The 18,936-nt window shown below is 38.7% G+C and overlaps 1 protein-coding gene across 2 annotated transcripts in view; it reads right to left on the bottom strand.

Annotated features, from left to right (window-relative positions):
• SLC27A6 (solute carrier family 27 member 6) overlaps nucleotides 1-18,936 on the bottom strand; it is a gene marked incomplete at its 5' end in the record, with an annotated part of 51,850 nt that overhangs the window by 10,494 nt on the left and 22,420 nt on the right. For both annotated transcript variants that reach the window (XM_014591196.2, XM_014591197.2), the window contains 2 exon segments: nucleotides 3,026-3,116; nucleotides 12,074-12,268. In XM_014591196.2, the coding sequence (XP_014446682.1) occupies nucleotides 3,026-3,116; nucleotides 12,074-12,268 (286 nt within the window).

The following is an 18,936-nucleotide window of genomic DNA, read 5'->3' as shown; positions in this document are numbered from 1 at the left end:
AAGAACTGAGGTCCTGAATGGTTAAGCAATTTGCCAAAACCAGAGAAAGAAATGACCCTAGAACTCAAATTCATGTTCTATGTTTTTGTGGGCCAAGATTTCTGTACACTACTATTTCTGATGCAATTAACATGTTACTAGAAATTTAAGAAGACAGTATATTCCTCGGGGATGTTACTCTGGAAAGCCTTGATGGAAAAGAGATGAGACTTTGAAGATTTCCTATCCCATAACCCTTACTAGCTTCACTCATATTTAGACACATTATCTGAAATATTTTTCCAATCAGATTTATTTAAACTAATTCAGACTGTGCCCAGCAATCTTCTGAGAGAAAATGAGACCATACAAGAGAACAGTAATCACTGCCCTAGAATTGTCAAGACCATTGCTTACGTGCTCTGTGTGTTCTAATGAGATGTAATAACTACTGGTTATTAGATGCAATAGCTAATGGCTGGTTAGTGGGGTTGGATTCCAGCAAACCATAAAGCGTTCTCTGTCATTTTAACTTTCTTTATTCATTCCCACTTTTCCAACTCCTTCTGTGTATTCTGACTACCAAGGGCACATATGCTACTGGCCATGTGTGGCCAAAACACACCTGCTCTCTCTCAGCTCAGGTTACCGTCATCATCATTCTCAACATCGTCGTCATTACCAACACCACCACACCATCATCACCATCATAACCGTCACCACTGTTATGCCTAGAGAGCACTTTCTGGGTACGGGTACTATTCTGAGTGCCTTCCATGCACATCCCATCTAATCCTCATCACCAGCGTGTAAGAACATCCCTGATAATGCCTTCATTTTACAGTTGAAGAAACAGAGGCAGAATGAGTAATTTCCCCCAAGTTCTGCAGTTGTCCAATGCAGGAGTTGGAGTTTCCTCTCACCAGGTCTGTCTGACTCCAAAGCCCCACCTCCACTGTATATTCTGCCAGTCCACATTCCCTTTATTTCAGAATTATCCAAGACTCCTATATCTTTCTCGAAATCTGTTATTTGTTTCTCTTCTAGAGAGAATCTAATCTCTGCCAAATTAATCGTTGTCATTGCTTAAATAAGCTGTAGTACACTTTATCTTTGCTGATTTGGCATTGTTTAAATGGTGAAGACACAGTGTCTTAATGGCAAAAAATACTCAGAAGCTTATAATGAGAATTTCAAAACAGCAAACAGATAATTGAGGTCAACTAGTTTTTTTTTAAGAAACCCTAAGTTTGGAGCCAGCAGGTGGCGTAGTGGTTAAGGCACTAGACTCCCTGGATCTGGAAGCTTGAAACTCACACTGAGCACATGTGCATGCATGCCCAAAATCCCAACAGGAGAATGGGGGAGAAGGGACTGTGGCATGGGGTTCCCACTAGGGGTTGATTTCTCACTTTCTCTGTCTCTGGTGATCACACATGTCCTATAGCAACAATTTCTCTAAAGAAAAAGAAAAGAAAAAAAAAAAAAAAAGGAAAGAAAGAAAAAGGAAAGAAACCCTAAGTTTAAGGTCAGGTGCCATGGCATGCATCTGTAATCCCGGTGACCCAGGAGGCTGCACGGAAGGTCTGTGAGCTCAAGGCTGGCCTGGACAACGAGGCAAGACTGGCTAGGAAAAGAGCCAGGTGTGAGGGCACATGAGGAGGAGGATCGCAACACAAGGCTCCAAATCTCTGAAAAAGTAAGAAGAGAGGAACAGAAGTGGAGAGAGAGGAAAGAAGGGAGTCAGTCTGAAGCTGCATTAGCACAATTCTGAGATTCAAGTTCTGATATCAGATATTATTGCAATGGTAATAAATAAAATACACTAGGAAAATGTATTTAAGTTCTTTCCAATCTCTGCAAATTGCTTTTTCCTTGGACAGTGACTCCAGAATTGAATTAGAGGAATGCATCTGATAAATGCCCTCAGGTTTGAAATACAGGGTTTTAAAAAATTTGTTTTTTAATAGATAAAGTGTATATATTTTTCAATCTTTCTGATACCTGGTAATAAACACAAGTTTGCCACCTTTAACTCCACATTTGAAGTAAAGATTTGGGAAGGAAGGCCTTCTAAAATGTAGTTTAAGCATAGTCTGAGGCAGTAAAAAATAATTTTGAATTAATTTATTCAGGCTGATTCTCTAAACAATTTTAAGTGCATGGCTCTACTTTTTTATTTTCTTGATTATATGCAGCAGCAAGTTAACTGGGGCACTTTCTTTCATTAAAATTTCTAACCTGAAATGATAAGAAACTCCACCCTGGCATATAAAATGTGAGCAAGAGGAAGAAGAGAAGGGGAAGAAGATAACAAGCCACACTCAGGAACTGACACGTATCTCATTTAGTTGTCAATAATAACCTCATGAAATGAATATATTGTCACTTCCTCCCTCTCTACGAAGGAAATGAGACTTGGAAAGGTTATCTAACCTGCCCAATATCACACTTTCTAAGTTTCAGAGCCCAGGTTGAAATCCAAGTCAGCCTGACTTTGTACTTTATCTAGAATGACCATTTAACTCATTTTTATATTCCAGTTTGGTAATATAGGACATTAGACAGATGTAATTGTTATGAACAAGAAGTGATGGATTAAGAAAAATACAGGCCAGATAGTGGCATACTGGTAACACAACTGAACATACATGGGAACCATCCTAGCTTCGTGTTCTGAGGCTCCCCTTAGCATCCCAGGCAGTGTGTGTGCTCTTGTGTTCCGGGTCAGCTAAGGCTGGGGTGGATCGCTGCATGTGGACCCTTTAGCAGTGCCCCCCACTACCTCTCTCTCATGGAAGAAACTGATAAACTTTGACAAAGATAAACTAAGCAGTAACCACTTTTTAATTTTCATAATTTGCCATCTGAGTGAGCAAATTGGAGCTCTTAACATCCAATAATTAAGCCATTCTGCCTGCATAAAATTTAAAATAAATCAGCTTACACGTTAGAACTGATCATGCTTTCTTTCTTAATCTCAGTCATAATTATGTAGAAGTTCAGAAAGTTTGTTTGAGGAGACATCTCGGAACACAAATCTTACCTTTTTTCACACGACTACACCAGTTCTGTTCATTTCTCATGGGTTCATCCTTCTGAAAATCATACTTTATTAAGTCAAAAGTGAAAAAAATCTGCAAAACCAAAATCAAACAAACCAAGACATGCTTTAAGTTATTGGAACAATGACACCCTTAGGTAGTAGGTTTTATGCTTAACTGAAGCAAATAATTAGAATACGGATTTATGAAAAATCAGTAACTTCTACTGATGAAAAATTAAACCAATATTTGAAAATCAAAAACAAAATATTAATTAACAGCACTTATGCATTGACATTTACTTAATCTTTGTGTGTTTCACTTTACCTTGGCAAAACTCTAATAATTTAAATGAAAAATACAGAAATAGGGGCTGGCAGGTGGCGTAGTGGTTAAAGAGCCAGATTCCCAAAATGGCAACCATGGTTCGAGCCCTGGACTTGGCGGCTTGCTTTCTCGCTTTCTCTCTCTCTCTCTGCTGCTCTGTGGTCAAACTGAAAAAATGATGATGATGATGAAGAATTTAAAAAGTAAATAAAGTAATTCTTTAGGGAAAATAAAAAAGAATACAGAAGTAATCCATACACTCAATTAGATTCTCTGCCAACCCTAAGTAAGAGAATTTTTGCAGTCATTCAAAACATCCCCTGAATAGTAGTTTTAATAGAACCGCAATACAAACTATGTGAATACAAGGATTTTGTTGCTTATTTTTTTTCTCATATTCTCTAGAAAAGTGACCAAAGGCCTGAAAGCAGTTATTTGATTTGATCTTTTCCCCTTGGCCTTTCGCTGTCAAGCCCCTACAGTAGCATTGAGTCTTTCTGCCCAGTGACGTGGTGTGAGAGGACGTGGCATTAGAACACCCTCATCGCACTGGGAACCAGGCTGAAGGCTATCTCCCTTCATCCGCAAATATCTCCACCCACCCTGCCCTCGTCATGCAGCCTCCTGAGATTTACCAAATTCTGACCCTGGGAAGAGAACTGCAGATTGGCTTAGTCCAACCCTCACATTTTATATATAAGAAAGCAGAGATTTTACTGACCAATTAAACAGTAATTTCATGAAGCTGAGTTAGATACTAGTAAGCTAACATGGAAGTAATAAAATGAAGTGAGGAAAAATAAGAAGGAAGGATGCAGAGAGGAGAGACAGAAACTTGGAGCAAGGAAGAGAAGAAAAGGAGAGAAATGAACAAATACAGAGCAAATAAATGGGAAAACATGAATATGATTAATGAGATTAATGTGTTACTTATTATCAAAGATTAAACACTAACTCTCTGATTGTTTAAGCTTATTTATTTACTTCTTCCATGGGTGAGAGAGAGAAATAGTCATTGCCAACAGTCTCAATGCCTTGATCCACACCCAGCCCTAGCCACCCAGCCCTGACTAATGGGTGCAAGAGTACTCAGCTCCCGACACAAACCTAGAACCTTGCCGTCTGGGTCAGTCTCCCAGAATATCCCAATTTGCTGCTGTGCCACTGTCTGGCCCCTCATCTCTGATGTTCAGTCTTAGTAAAATCAACATGTAAGTAGAGTCACAACTCATTGTTTTAATTAAAATATGAACAAAAGCAACTAATATAATCAACAACTTGCTGTATATCAGACACTGCCAAAAGCTAAAGAGCTACATTTAATTTAATGATCAAAATATCCTATGAAATAGAAATTAACATGATCGTATTTAAAAATTATGTCTTTAAAAACAGGCAATAAGGCAAATATTGTTATTCTAAACATAAAGATTCTTTATTAAAATGCAAGCTTGCCTCTCGTTGGTCTTTCTTAGTAATTGGGGTAACAGGATATTGGCTTCTTGCCTGATGGCTGGTAGAAACATCCCAGAAGTTCCGGAGCTGCCCATATAATCGCAGCCAAACAAGAACAGAGCCCTGTTCATCCCCCATTCTTTTTTCTTCTGTTTCAACACGCTTTATTATTTTAGAAAAATTGCCCAGCAACTTGTGATAACAACTTTAGTGTTATTTCTTTTAGATTAGTCTGGAAACCATGTATGTGGGTGAGATGCTCTTCACACCAAATGATTCCTCAGTTATCGGACATAGAGGACTTATTGGTCAAAAATTGGTAATTTTATGACTCGAAATATCAAAGATATCCCAGTCTCCTTTAGAAGTAACCTGGATCAGAGCATTAATGTTCAGCTAGAAGCAATTTTGATATTCTTCCTGCCTACAAAAGGTCCCTAAGAGATTACAAAAATGGCTGGCCGCATTATTTTTTTCTATGCAAAAATGCATCATGACTTTTCCAACAACCCAATAGTAATGGAAACACATTTTTAAATGCCATGCTTTAAAAATTCTCAAATGTACAATGTAGTCTCCTTTAGAAGTAACCTGGATCAGAGCATTAATGTTCAGCTAGAAGCAATTTTGATATTCTTCCTGCCTACAAAAGGTCCCTAAGAGATTACAAAAATGGCTGGCCGCATTATTTTTTTCTATGCAAAAATGCATCATGACTTTTCCAACAACCCAATAGTAATGGAAACACATTTTTAAATGCCATGCTTTAAAATTCTCTAAATGTACAATGTATGTGTCCCTGTCCAGAGCACAGCTGGAAGGAACATTCCCAATAGTTCTGGCTTTCCAGAACTGTGCAGCCTGCACCTATCTGACTCTACACCTTGATCCTGGGAGTTCCCTTACATAACTATATGCTTAGAATATTTCAGATTCATAAGTTTCTAAGTTGGAAAGTGAACACACAAATTATTTCCTTTATTAACACATGTGGTAACTTTGAATCCAGAGGGAATTAAGTTGTCAAAGTCACATTAGCGGCAGAACTGGATTACCAGTCCCTGTGTAGTAAAGAATTAACTTGTTGGGACCAGCAGTTGGCGTAATGGCTATGTGCTGGATGTGGCTTAAACTCACGCCGGGCACGTGTGTGTGTGTGCCCAAGATCCCGAGAGGAAAATGGAAGAGAAGGGATTGTGGCATGGCCATGCCCCCGGGGGGTGATTTCTCACTTTCTGTCTCTCTGTCTCTTTCTTCCTGGTGAGCACACACGCCCTATAGCAAAAACCTCTCTTAAAAAAAAAAATTAACTTGTCCAAGACAAGGTCTGGCCCTCACGCTCAGCTCCTGAGAGACGTAATCGCTAAGTTCTTCCAATGTCATTTAAAAGTTAATTATTTATTTTATTTATTATAATTTAAGTTTGCTATAGGGCACATGTGCTCACCAGAGAGAGAGAGAGAGAGAGAGAGAAGAGAAAGTGAGAAAGCAAGTCACCAGATCCAGGATTCAAACTGCGGTCAGCCATGTGTGAGTCTAGCACCTTAACCATCATGCCAACTTCTGGATCCAATGTAATTTTTTATAGGAGTATATTTGTCTAAGGGCCTTGGACCATGCAGATAGTAACAATATGATTTAGAATGGAGTCTCTGAGTCATACCAACAATGTGATGTAGGGTTGGATTGGAGCTTTGGATTGAGCAGGCAGAAGATGGAGGTCAGCCATGTGGCAGTCATCCAGATATACAGGATCAAGTCCCAGACACACTCTGAATACCAAGACTCTGAGTAAGCTTTCCATGTTGGCAATATTCCATGTGCATTGACATATTAATTCAATGAGAGTAATCCTGTTCTAAGTCCACAAGAAAGGACAACTGGAAGCTTCATCCTTGGTATCCTCTGGGAGTTTGTTCTTTAAGTTTCTTTCTGGGCTAATTTTAGTATGTATCCTTTAGCTGTAAATAACCTGTAACCATGCATACAACAGCTTTCAATGAGTTCTGTGTCCTAGTAAATCATCAAATTGAAGCATGATCGTAGAGACTCCCAAAATTGCAGGAGATATCAGAAGTGAGGGTGGTCATGTGATAGTATATGTGTGTGCATGAAAGAGAAAGAGAGAAAGAAGGCAGCATGCTCAACAGGGTCTCTTAAATGAAACCTAAGAGTATTATTGTTTATAGTACTATGCTCCTCTAATCTAATTTCTATTTTTGTTCATAATTATTTTTATATTCTGAGGTTTTATATTTCATTCCATCTGTAAGTATAATTTAGAGCTAGTCAGTTTTCTATATTTAAATGGATTTATGGGGCCGGCAGGTGGCTTGGTGGTTAAAAGTGCTGGACTCCCACATGGCCGACTGCAGTTCAAGTCCCAGACTTGGTGGCTTGCTTTCTCTCTCGCTCACTGTATCCCTCTTTGGTCAAACTGAAATAAATAAATGAATAAATAAATAAAGTTAAAGAAAATAATTCAAAAATTTTATTTAAAAAAATTAGAAAAAAATAAATGGATTTAATACTCATCATTAAGTCTTTAACTGAAAGCAATTCTTTCATTTATAAATTCTGTTTCTTATTCAGGTTGGCTAGGATTTTTTGTTCAGTTAATTTTATTTTTATTTATTTATATTATCATTATTATTATTATTATTGGAAAGGTTTTGCTATAGGGCGCATGTGCTATCCAGAAAGAGAGAAACGGAGAGACAGAAAGCAAGAAATCACCCCCCAGGGGAGATGGCCAAAGCAAGAAATCACCCCCCAGGGGAGATGGCCACGCTGCAATCCCTTCTCCTTCATTCTCCTCTTGGGATCTTGGGCACGCACGCACAAGCACCTAGCATGAGTTTAAGCCACTGGGTCCGAGACTCGAACCGCAGTTGACTACGTGGGAGTCCAGTGACATACCCATTATGCCAACTGCTGGTCCCTCATTTAGTTAATTTTATAAAGAAGAATTTGATTCCTGTAAATACATGGGTATTCTAGTTCAAGGCTTCTTAAAATTATGAGTAAATCTTTTTGTTGCCTTTATATTTGAAGAACATTTTAGCCCAAACTAAAGTTTGTAGGTAAAGACATTTCTTTCCTTTTCTTCTGACATTTAGTATTTTGTTTTTGTTTTGAAATGCCCAAGAAGTTTCCCATCTTCACCCACATTACACTTTGTACATCTTTTGCTTTTCTGCCTTGGTATCTTTTTATAGTTCTTTCATTTTTGTTCAGTAATTACACCAGGATACGTTTTTCTGATGATCATTCCGTACCACATCCCTTTTCCTGGTACAGTGTATCCTTTCGCTGAAAACGTAAGTCTTTAAGGAAACTTTTTCCTATGATGATTGAAATAATTTTCTCTTTGATTTATTATTTTCTGCAGGAACATCCATGAAACACATGCCAGATCAAGGTCTGTATTTTCAAGATTTCTCTTTTTTTCTGTATTTCATATTATCTTCTTGTGCTTTCCATTGTGCTTGCATGACTCCTTAATCACATTCATCTTGTACCCTAACACCCTAACAATGTTTACAGTCCTGTTTGTTTTTAAGTCCTTTCATGTTACGTTTATTTCTATAATATTTTCATTTTTGTTTCTGTTTTTTTTCCTTTGAGCTGAGCATGCTTACTTTTCAACATCTTTTGTTGATTTATGGATTCTTTGGGCCTTTCTCTCCATCAAGCTCTTATTTCTGAAGAGAATATTTCAGCTTTATTTGAGTCCATAGAAAATTATTTTTTAAATATTTTTGGGTCATTTTGAAGAACTCAGCATTTTGGGGTGTATTCAGGTTTTTTCCAGCTGTCTTTTATTTAGATATATTTTCTCCATTTTTTGAGAAAATAAAAGTTTATTTTCTCAAAAGAGAGAGAGAGAAAAGCAGACACCCCAGACATGGTCTGGTTGTGCCTCGATTCCCCTCCCGTAAGGCTTCCAGCCAGCCAGGACAAGTGTACATGTGTGCAGGTGCATAGTGTATTTCAGGTCGACCTGGGATCTGAACCATGGTCTTCCATGTGGCTCTGGCATTGCACAGTGGTGCTTTAGCTTCTGCACTGCTGTGGCTGGGGAATTCTCCCTTTTTTTAAAAAAGTCTTATTTACTCTATGGATTTAATGTTAGTCTCTTTTAAGTTTTGTCTAGGTGAAAAGACTGTGGAAAAGAGGAAGGTGGTCCATAACTTTTATTTGGATCTGTCTCTCACAAACGGTATCAATACATTATTTATGTGATTATTTATTTTTATTATTATTATTATTTATTATTATTGTTATTTATGTGATTTGCTTTGGAGGCATATGTAGGACACTCCCCTTTTACTTCTACTTATTTAAACAGCACATATAGCACGTAAGAGGGAATCTGGGTTGAAGGAACTCTGCTGCAGCCTCCCTACCTTTCTGCATTTTTAACCCCAATTCAATTTAAATTTTTGAAAGACACTTATCAAATATCCCTACTTAATTATGAAAGTTATTTTTCCAAAGTTTCTAATTATCTGCTTTGTAACAAAACAACACATGAATGAAATGGTAAAATCTGTATGGCATTAGGAATGACTTCTTTTTCATGTCCAAACTGGAGAAAAAACTTGAGAAGTCGAACATCGGAAATTTTCCATATACATTGGACAAAATCACGGCTTTTTTTTTCATTATTGACTTTATTATAGTTTGACAAGGAATTTAAAATATTAGAAAATTATAATAAAGTCAAGCCAGAAATATAAAACACAACTTATCTTCATTATACTATTGTTGAATAATTACTTTGTGATGACCGAGCTTCAACAAAGGAGGCTTAATACGAATACTACATTTTTGACAGAACCATTGCAATGAATCTAGAAAATTAATTGCAAAAATATGTAAAACTAATAATATTAGCATTTATTTTCTCCCAAATGCATTTGTTGAGAATACAAATGCATTTCTGAGATGTCCACTAGATTCTCAAGATCCCAGAATAATTCATTATACAAACAGTTTGCACTTTCTTTAGGGTTAGGACATTAGTGTGAGGTACGGCAGCTTCTAACAGGCTGCACAACTGAAAAGTGAGCCCCGAGACACGAGAAACCCGTGGGCCTCAATTACTTGCAGGTACCTGAAAAAATCACCACTAACTAGAAAACCAAATGTGTCTTTTGTTTGTTTAGTTTAGATGCTCTTTGATGATGTAAGGCAGTTTATTTTAAGAAACTCTTATTTTATAAAACTAAAGATGCTAAGGATGAAAGAAATGCAAGTGCAACCAAGTTTAGACTGCATAATTCTAAAGGTCTTCTGAAAGGTGGTTCTGAAAACAGGCTGAGTAGGAACTCTGGAAACCCCAGCAGCAATGACAGGACAGTGCCACTCTCGAGGCCCAGAAGGAGCCCTGAGGAAGCACTGAGCAGGGACATTACCACCCAGCGCAGACTCTTCATGGACCATGGAGGGCCATGATGGCAGTGCCTGTCGCTTTTATTCTCGCTCTTCCTGTCATGGTTAAGAGTTAGAAAGAGAGTTGGGTAGTTTTTCTTCTTTTCTATTCTCTGGGGGAGTTTGTGAAATGAGAATGATTTGCCCTTTGACTATTTGATACACTTAACAGGGAAGCCATCTGGGACTAGAGAAAAAGTGAGGGGTTTATATTCGTTTTACTTAGTATGATAATTCTTCAGTTCATATTGGTGAGATGTTCTTTTTTCCTAGATATCTGTCCAGTTTATCTAATAATTTAAAATTTACTTCTATGAACTCATTCACCATATCCCTTTATGGTTGTCTTAATGTCTAAAGCACCTATAGTACTGTCTCCTTTTTCCATTCTTGATGTTGGCTATGTGGGCCTTTTCTCTATCAAAACCTATTTTTTTCTTTACTTCAAAAATACTTATTTCTTTTGATAGTCCTCACTAAATGTTTATTTTCTTTTCAATAATGTCTGCTTTTTATTTCCTTACTTTTTAAAAAGTTTATGTTCTTTTTAAAATTGTTTAATTAACTTTCAGAGATAGGTATTTAACTCCAGTCAACTAATTTTCAGCTATCTTAGCTTAATCCAAAAGTTTGTATTTATTTATTTAATCTTATTTTCTCTTTCTTTTTAAATTTTCTAATGGATGCATGAGTCACCTAAGAGACAGAGAGAGAGAGACAGAGAGAGAGAGAGAGACGGGGAAAGTCAGAAAGCACTGCCCTTGAGGCATGGTTACACTGCAATTCCTCCTCCTCAATTTCTTCCTCCTTTCAGGATTATGGGCACACATGCACACACACACACAGTTTTGGTGTTTTTCAAGCTTTTGGGCATGGGACTTGAACCACATGGTTGGACATGTGGGATAAAGCTGCCTTGGCCACCATGCCTCAGGCTGGCCCTTCACAAAGTTCTTTTTTTTTTTTTTTTTTTTTTTTTTTTTTTCCCATAAGTCATGTGCATTTGTCCAAGAGAGACAGACAGAGGGAATGTGAATAATAACCCCCCAAGGGTATGGGCATGCTGCAATCCCTTCTCCATCCTTCTCTTAGCATTTCAGGCATGCATGCATGCCACCGGGTGATTTTCAAGCCACCGGGTCTGGGACTTGAATCCTAGTCGGCCATGTAGGAATCTAGCACCATAATCACTATGCCACCTGCTGGCCCCCACAAGTTTTTAAAAATAACATTTCCATTACAATTCAGGTCACAATATTTTCTAATTTCAACATGATTTTTTTGGTTTGACCTACAATAACTTAGAAATCTTGTATTTTTAAAAATTTTTTGTGTTCCTTAACCATAATCATCAAATCTCATGTTTTAGGGGGAAAATATGGAGATGATTGAGGTTTGTATAACTTATGACAGCACAGTTCACCTAGAGGCCACAACTTTATTTATAGAAAATTTTAACTTAAAACAAAGATGATGGGACCAGCAGTTAGCATAATGGCTATGTCACTGGACTCCCACGTAGTCGACTGTGGTTTGTGTCCCAGACCTGGTGGCTTAAAACCCACACCGGACGTGTGTGCATATGTGCCCAAGATCCCGAGAGGAAAATGGAGGAGAAGGGATTGCGGCGTGGCCATCCCCCCCAGGGGGCTGATTTCTCGCTTTCTGTCTCTCTGTCTTTCTGGCGAGCACAAGCACCCTGTAGCAAAAACCTCTCAATAAAACAAACAAACAAACAAACAAAAAAAGATGATATCATAATTTACAATCACAGAGTCTAGATGAGAGTACAATTCCATGTATTTCTTTCATAAAGAAGATACTGTACTTACTTTGTAAAAAAAATTCGTTCTCCCAACTGATCCAATTTTCCCAGTGTGGTTCATGAAAGAAATGTTTGCTTCAGTAGCTCCATAAAACTCGCACATCTTAATATTTCCAAATCTGTCTAAAAATTGTCTCCAGACATCACTCCGCATACCATTTCCAACTGCCAGACGCACGCGGTGATCCTTTTCTCCTTCTTTCTGTTAGAAGAAACAAGTTTGCTTTTTTAACTTGCAACTCTCGAACTCTCATTTCATTATCATTGGGTAAATGAAAAACATCCTAGGATTATGATGCATGTATGCTCCAATGGAAGGGGAAGGAAAAAAATCACATACGTCTGTTGCAGAATTGTGTCCATTAGGAGACAAGAGTAACATAGTGTTTGTGTTTTCACATTATCTGGGAAAAGCTCTTTCTAAATTCCAGATTTCTTTCTTTCTTTCTTTTTTTTTTTCTTTTTTGTAAGGTTTTTGCCATCGGTCACATGTGGAGAGACAGAGAAAGGTAGTGTGGGAGAAAGGGATAAATCCCCCCTGGGAGGACTGACACATCGCAATGCTTTTTCCTCCACTCTCCTCCTGGAATTTTGGGTACACACACACACACACATGCCCAGCTTGAGTTTCAAGCTACAGGATCTGGGACTTGAAAAGCAGCCAGTCATATGGGAGTCCAGCACCTTAACCACTCCACCACCTGTTGGCCCCTGAATTCCAGATTTCTAAAGCCTTCTTTTTTTTTTTTTTTTGATAGATATCAGGTAAGAAAGAATAGTTCAGAAATTTTACTTTAAAAATATTACAAACAACTTGTGCTTACACTCCCAGGCCCACTATATATCGGGCATATAATTTTGATCAAGTTATTGACTCCTACTGTGATTATCAGCTTATTCATCTGTAATGAAAGTTAATACCTACTCCACTTACATACTGCAGTATATAGCTAGTACTTAGTGCCTCATAGAGAGCCAGTGATAAAATCAAGGTCACAGAATTCGATGTAATGTTTGGCTTGCAAATACTATGAAAACTATACATAACTATATTTTAAAATGTACAATATTCTTGCATTTTTAATTCTATATTTTAGATTTAAAGAAAAATAGGATATTTTTATAGTCGATATGCATTGTTAACATTAATCATTTATTCCTTAACATTAGAACAAAAATATTTCATTGGTATAGTCATATTAAATTCATGATTTATTCTGCGCTACCTCCATCATTATTAAAAGTAATAAAAAAGTAACAAATAATGTGGGCCAGCAGGTGGCACAGAAGTTAAGGCACTGGACTCCTACGTGGTCAACTATGGATCGAATCCCATACCTGCTGGCTTGAAAATCATTCCAGACAAATGTGTGTGTGTGTGCCCAAAGTCATAGGAGTATAAGGGACTGTGGCATGGTCTTCCCCCAGGGTGGAGGGTGATTTCTCACACTTTCTCTCTCTCTGTCTCTCTCCTCTCTGGTGAATGCACACACCCTATGACAAAAGTCTTTAAAAAGATCATCAATAACAAGAAGCAATAATAAATCCGCAGCAATAAAATAGAGAACTTAAATTTCCTAGTACTTGCAATGAAAAATAATTGATTCATCACATTATTTGTCTCAGTCCCTTTTCTAAACACCATTAAGACTGTTTCAAAGAACAGATTTAGGCTATGAACTCTCACGAACAAAGGGAAGTGAGGAAGAGGAAATTTTGGAAACTGAAACATGAGTACACAAAAGCATGTGATGGCGCAGAAGGGATAAGAATGAAAGCTAAGTCTACAGACTGGTACCCAACAAATGCTCCTGAAAGAGTCAAGTTAGCATCAGAAAGGAAAAAATGAAGAAGGTAGAAGGCTTGGTTTGAAAATCTCTTAAGAAACAACTGTAATGTCACATATCCTAATAGAGACAATGTATCCAGGAGTCTGCCCTTATTATCCATCGGCCAACTACTGGAGAGTTCTTCTCCAGAAAAGTCCAATCATAAGTAAACCAAATTAGGTTGAGGAACCCACTAGAAAAAAGTAAGTTAAATGAAAGTCTACATACCAAGTGAGGTGATCACTAGATTTTAACTCTGATATCAGAACTCCAGTACCTAGAATTGCACACCAGAATATGAAGCTGCTGTCATCAGTGAAACTGATCGGCACGAAATGAACTTTAGGAACTACCTCACAGAACTACCTCATAGCTAGATTCCTACTAAGCCACCCTAGAATCTGAGCCTTTCGTTGATAAATCTTAGCCACGTGCACTCAGATTTTTCACTGCCTCATTTTGAAATACAAAAGCATAAAATTGTAGAGAAGTGAATGAAAAATATACAAAAGGAAGTACAAGGTGGAGGAGACACAAAGACCATGCCAAGAACACATACAAGAAGAGTCCTTCAGAAAACTAAAACAACAGAGAAGAAGCAATAGCTGAGGGGATTTTTACTGAGCCTTCTCCAAAAGTGATGGAGAAACCTCACACTGACTTAAGAACTAGGACCTCAGACAACATAAGTACCAGGAAAATATACTTGGATGTTTTCTCATAAAGTTTCTAGGGGAAAAAATACAAAAATGAGAATGAGAGGGAGGAGAATTTTAAAAGCAGTCAGGGAGTAATAGACACATCATTTTCTTTTTTTAAAAGATTATTTTATTTTATCAATTAACAGAAGCAGTGAAATGTTTAGTTTTTATTTTAATTATTTTATTTAACTTTATTTATTTATTTGTTTATTTCACTTTACATTGACCAGAGAGGGACAGAGCAAGAGAGAAAAAGAGAGAGGGAAAGTGAGAGAGCAAACCACTAGGTTCAGGACTTGAACGGTGGTCAGCCATATGGAAGTCCAGCGCTCTTAACCACCACGCCACCTGCCGGCCTGACTCACCATTTTCAAAGGAGCAACCTGAATATTTATGACTGACCTTTCAACAGTTAACTATGGAAAATAGAAGTAAATTAAATATTTTCATGCTATTAAAATAAAGTAATTGTGGGGACCAGCAGGTGGCATAATGATTATATTACTGGACTCCCATATGGCTGACCGTAGTTTGAGTCCTGGACCTGGAAGCTTGAAACTCACACCAGGCATATTTACATGCATGCTCAAAATCCTGAGAGGAGAATGGAGAAGGATTTGTGGCATGGCCATCTCCCAGGGGGGAGGGGAGGGCGTGTTATTTCTCATTTTCTGTCTCTCCGTCTCTCCTGTGAGCACATGTGCCCCATAGCAAAAATCTTTCTCTCTAAAAAAAAAAAATAGTAATTGTGGGGGCCGGCAGGTGGAGTGGTTTCTTTAAAGCACTGGATTCGCACATGGCTGACTCTGTGGTTTGAGTCCTGGACCCTGTAGTTTGAAGAAAACACCAGGCACCTGAGCATCCATGTCTAAAATGCTAAGAGGAGAATGGAGAAGAAGGGATTGCAGCATGGCCATGCCCCCGGCAGGGGGTGGGGGTGGGGCATGATTTCTCACTACCTGGCCAAATTCTAAAATAAATAAAGTATAATTGTAAAGTATAAACTTAGCATTCTATACTCAGAGAAAGCATTATTCAAAACCAAAGGCAAACCATGTTGATGGACAAAAAAAGCTGAAAACCAAGCCAACTCAGCAGTGCAGCAGGGCCACGCTATGTGGAGGCAGCTGCATCTCACATGGCAGACCAGGCATCCGGTCACACGCTGAGCTGGGGCACGCGTGCCAGGACGCTGACTGGATGGAGAACTGGAGGGAAATGCCCTGGGCTATGACCAGGCTCCATCCGACCAGGTTTCCTCTCCTTGTCTCTCTGCCTTGTCTCCGTGGGATGAGTAGGGGGAAGAATGTTGTACTCTTTAAGGCAACAGAAGTTCTTGAAAAATATTTGAAGAAAAAAGAATATATATCTGAATAGCTAATCAATGAAAAATTTTATCATTTCAAGAGGATATAAGAAAGAGGGCAAAGGGGACAAATAACAGATAAGAAAAGAAACAAAATATTAAGATAGACCATCTAAATCCAAATACTAAGTAAAATGAAAGCCTGCTTACTGAACGATGCGGCCACCAGAGGATGTGGGACGGAAACAGGAGCGATGGTGCCTTCTGTGCCTGAGCGGCAAACTGCGCCTATCACGTGGGCTCGTTGTTTCCTTACAACCAGTTTTAGGAACATGATGAGCCAATCGAGCAGCTCTGCTGCTGCTCAGGGACTGCTTAATGAAGAGTATTTTTTCAAGAAAGTACCCAAGTATAAGTATATGAAAATATGCTCAATAACATTAGTCGTCAAGTAATGCAAATGAAAATGTCGATAGAAATAAGCACTTACAAAAATAGCTGTTTCTCTTGAGCACTGTCAATTTTCCACCAAGAGTTGGCTTGGATGTGGGATAACTGGGATTCTCATTGACTGTGGGTGGGATTGTGTATCAGCACATTTGGCAGACCTACCAACACTGAACACGCGTGGACACCGTGGTCTACCAGTTCCACTCTTCGATTATATTAATATATTAAGGGAGCTGTGTACATACATTTGTCAAAAGACAAATACAACAATGTTCATAGCCTCGTTAATCATATAGTCTTGGGCCAACAGGTGGCATGGAAGTTAGGGCGACTGGATCCCACATAGCTAACCGAGCAGTTTGAGTCCTGAACCCAGCAGCTTGATAAACACACCAGGCATGTGTGCGGGCTTGCTCACAATCCTGGAAGGAGAATGGAGAAGAAGGGATTGTGGCAAGGCCATCCCCTCTGGAGGGCGATTCCCACTTCTTTCTCCCCTCTCGTAAGTATACGTGCCCTATAACAAACTAAAAAAGAAAAGCAAAAGAAAAGCAAATTCATATGAAGTCTCAAATGTAATTCACCAAAGTAAAAAAGACTTTAAAAAAAATTCTAGTAATAAAATGATGTAGTCTTGTATTAGTTTTCTATTGGCACATATATTACTACAAATATAACACCTTAAAATAATCCAAAGTTGGACTAGCAGTTAGCGTAATGGCTGTCACTGGACTCCTATGTGGTCGACCGTGTTTCAAGTCCCGGACCTGGTGGCTCAAACTCACGTCAGGTACATGTGCCTGTGTGCCCAAGATCCCAAGAGGAGAATGGAGGAGAAGGGATTGTGACATGGCCATCTCCCCTGGGGGGGGTGATTTCTCGCTTTCTGTCTCTCTGTCTCTCTCTGTCTTTCTGGCGAATGCATGTGCCCTATAGCAAAGACCTCTCCAAAATAAATTAATAATCCAAAGTTATTATCTTTCAACTCCTATTGGTCAGAAGCCCACATGGGCTCAACCTGCTTGTGTGATCCAGAACTCATAGAGCTGCAATGGGTAACTGGCTGGTAGTGGGAGGCTGTTGAAAGTGTCCACTTCTTGGGGGCCAGCAGATGGCACAATGATTACATTGCTGGACTCCCGCATAAATGATTACATTGCTGGACCTGGCAGCTTAAAACTCACACTGGGCACATGTGCGTGTGTGCCCAAAATCCCGAGAGGAGAATGGAGAAGGTATTGTGGCATGGACATCCCCCCGGGGGATGATTTCTCACTTTATTTCTCCCTGTCTCTGTCTTTCTCCCTGTTTCTTTCTTTCTCTTTCTCTGTCTCTCTGGTGAGCACACGTGCCCTATAGCAAAACTCTCTCTTTCTCAAAAAAAAAAAGTGTCCACTTCTATGCTCATTTGGGTTCCTAGTAGAATCTCATTTTTTAAGGTTGTAGCAGTAAGACTCTTTTTTCTTTGCTGGCTATCAGCTGGGAGCTGCCCTTAGATCCTGGATGCCTCTCTCTAATCCATGCCTCTATATGTCAGAACCAAAAGTGACACGAGTCCCCCCTCATGCTTCACAAACCACGAACCTCCACTCTGCCTAATCTTCCTTGCTTATAGTCAGAGAAAGTTCTCTGCTTTAAAGGCTCATGAGATTAGATTACATCAGTCAGGAGAATCTCCCTATTTTAAGATCTGTAACTGAATTACATGAGCAAAATCCCTTTTGTCAATGACCCCACGGCATACATGTTCACATGTTCCAGGGATTAGGGATGGACATCCGGGGGGGGGCATTTTTCAACTTACACAACTCTAAAACAGAGAGAGAACAAATTATTACTACACACACACACACAGAAAAATTGCAAAGACATAGTGTTGAGTAAAAGAAGTAAAGCCAGTAGAATGTCTAGGTATGATTCCATTCACATTCCATTTGTCTGAAACAGGCAAAACTAACTGACAGTGTCAGAACAATCAAATTGAAGACATTGAGGAGGACAATAGCCAACAGAGCACTCTGGGGTATATCTCTTCCAGAAAAAGAAAATACAATTCTTTACAAATATTTAAAGTGGGGACCAGCAGGTGGCCTAACAGTTAAGGAACTGGATTCCCACGTGGTCATCTGAGGTTCGAATTTTTGACCTGATGACTTAAAATCCACACCAGGCGCATGTGCACGCGTGTCCAAAATCCCAGGAGGAGAATGAGGAGAAGGGATTATGGCATGGCCTCACCCCCCCGGGGGTAATTTCCCATTTTCTCTCTCTATTTCTCTCCAGCGAGTGCACATACCCTACAGCAAAAACCTTAAAAAGCAAAAATAAATAAATAAATAAATATTTAGAGTGTTCTCAATTAGGTTGAGACATTTTAGCTGTGATGAGAGTTCCAAATGAGTTATTGTCATTAAAAAGATAAATTTTAAAACATAAGATAATTATTTATTTATTTATTAAAGAATTTGTATTAATTTTATTATTCTTTCACTTATTTTAATTTGACCAGCGACAGATACAGATAGAGTGAGAAAGTGAGAAAGCAAGCCACCAGGTCCAGGACCTGAACCACGGTCAGCCATGT

Source organism: Tupaia chinensis, unplaced genomic scaffold, assembly GCF_000334495.1.
Source record: "Tupaia chinensis unplaced genomic scaffold, TupChi_1.0 Scaffold000541_1, whole genome shotgun sequence".
NCBI classification, from domain to species: Eukaryota; Metazoa; Chordata; class Mammalia; order Scandentia; family Tupaiidae; genus Tupaia; species Tupaia belangeri.
The sequence above is the reverse complement of the archived record's forward strand: the minus strand, read 5'-3'. Positions and strand labels throughout refer to the sequence as shown.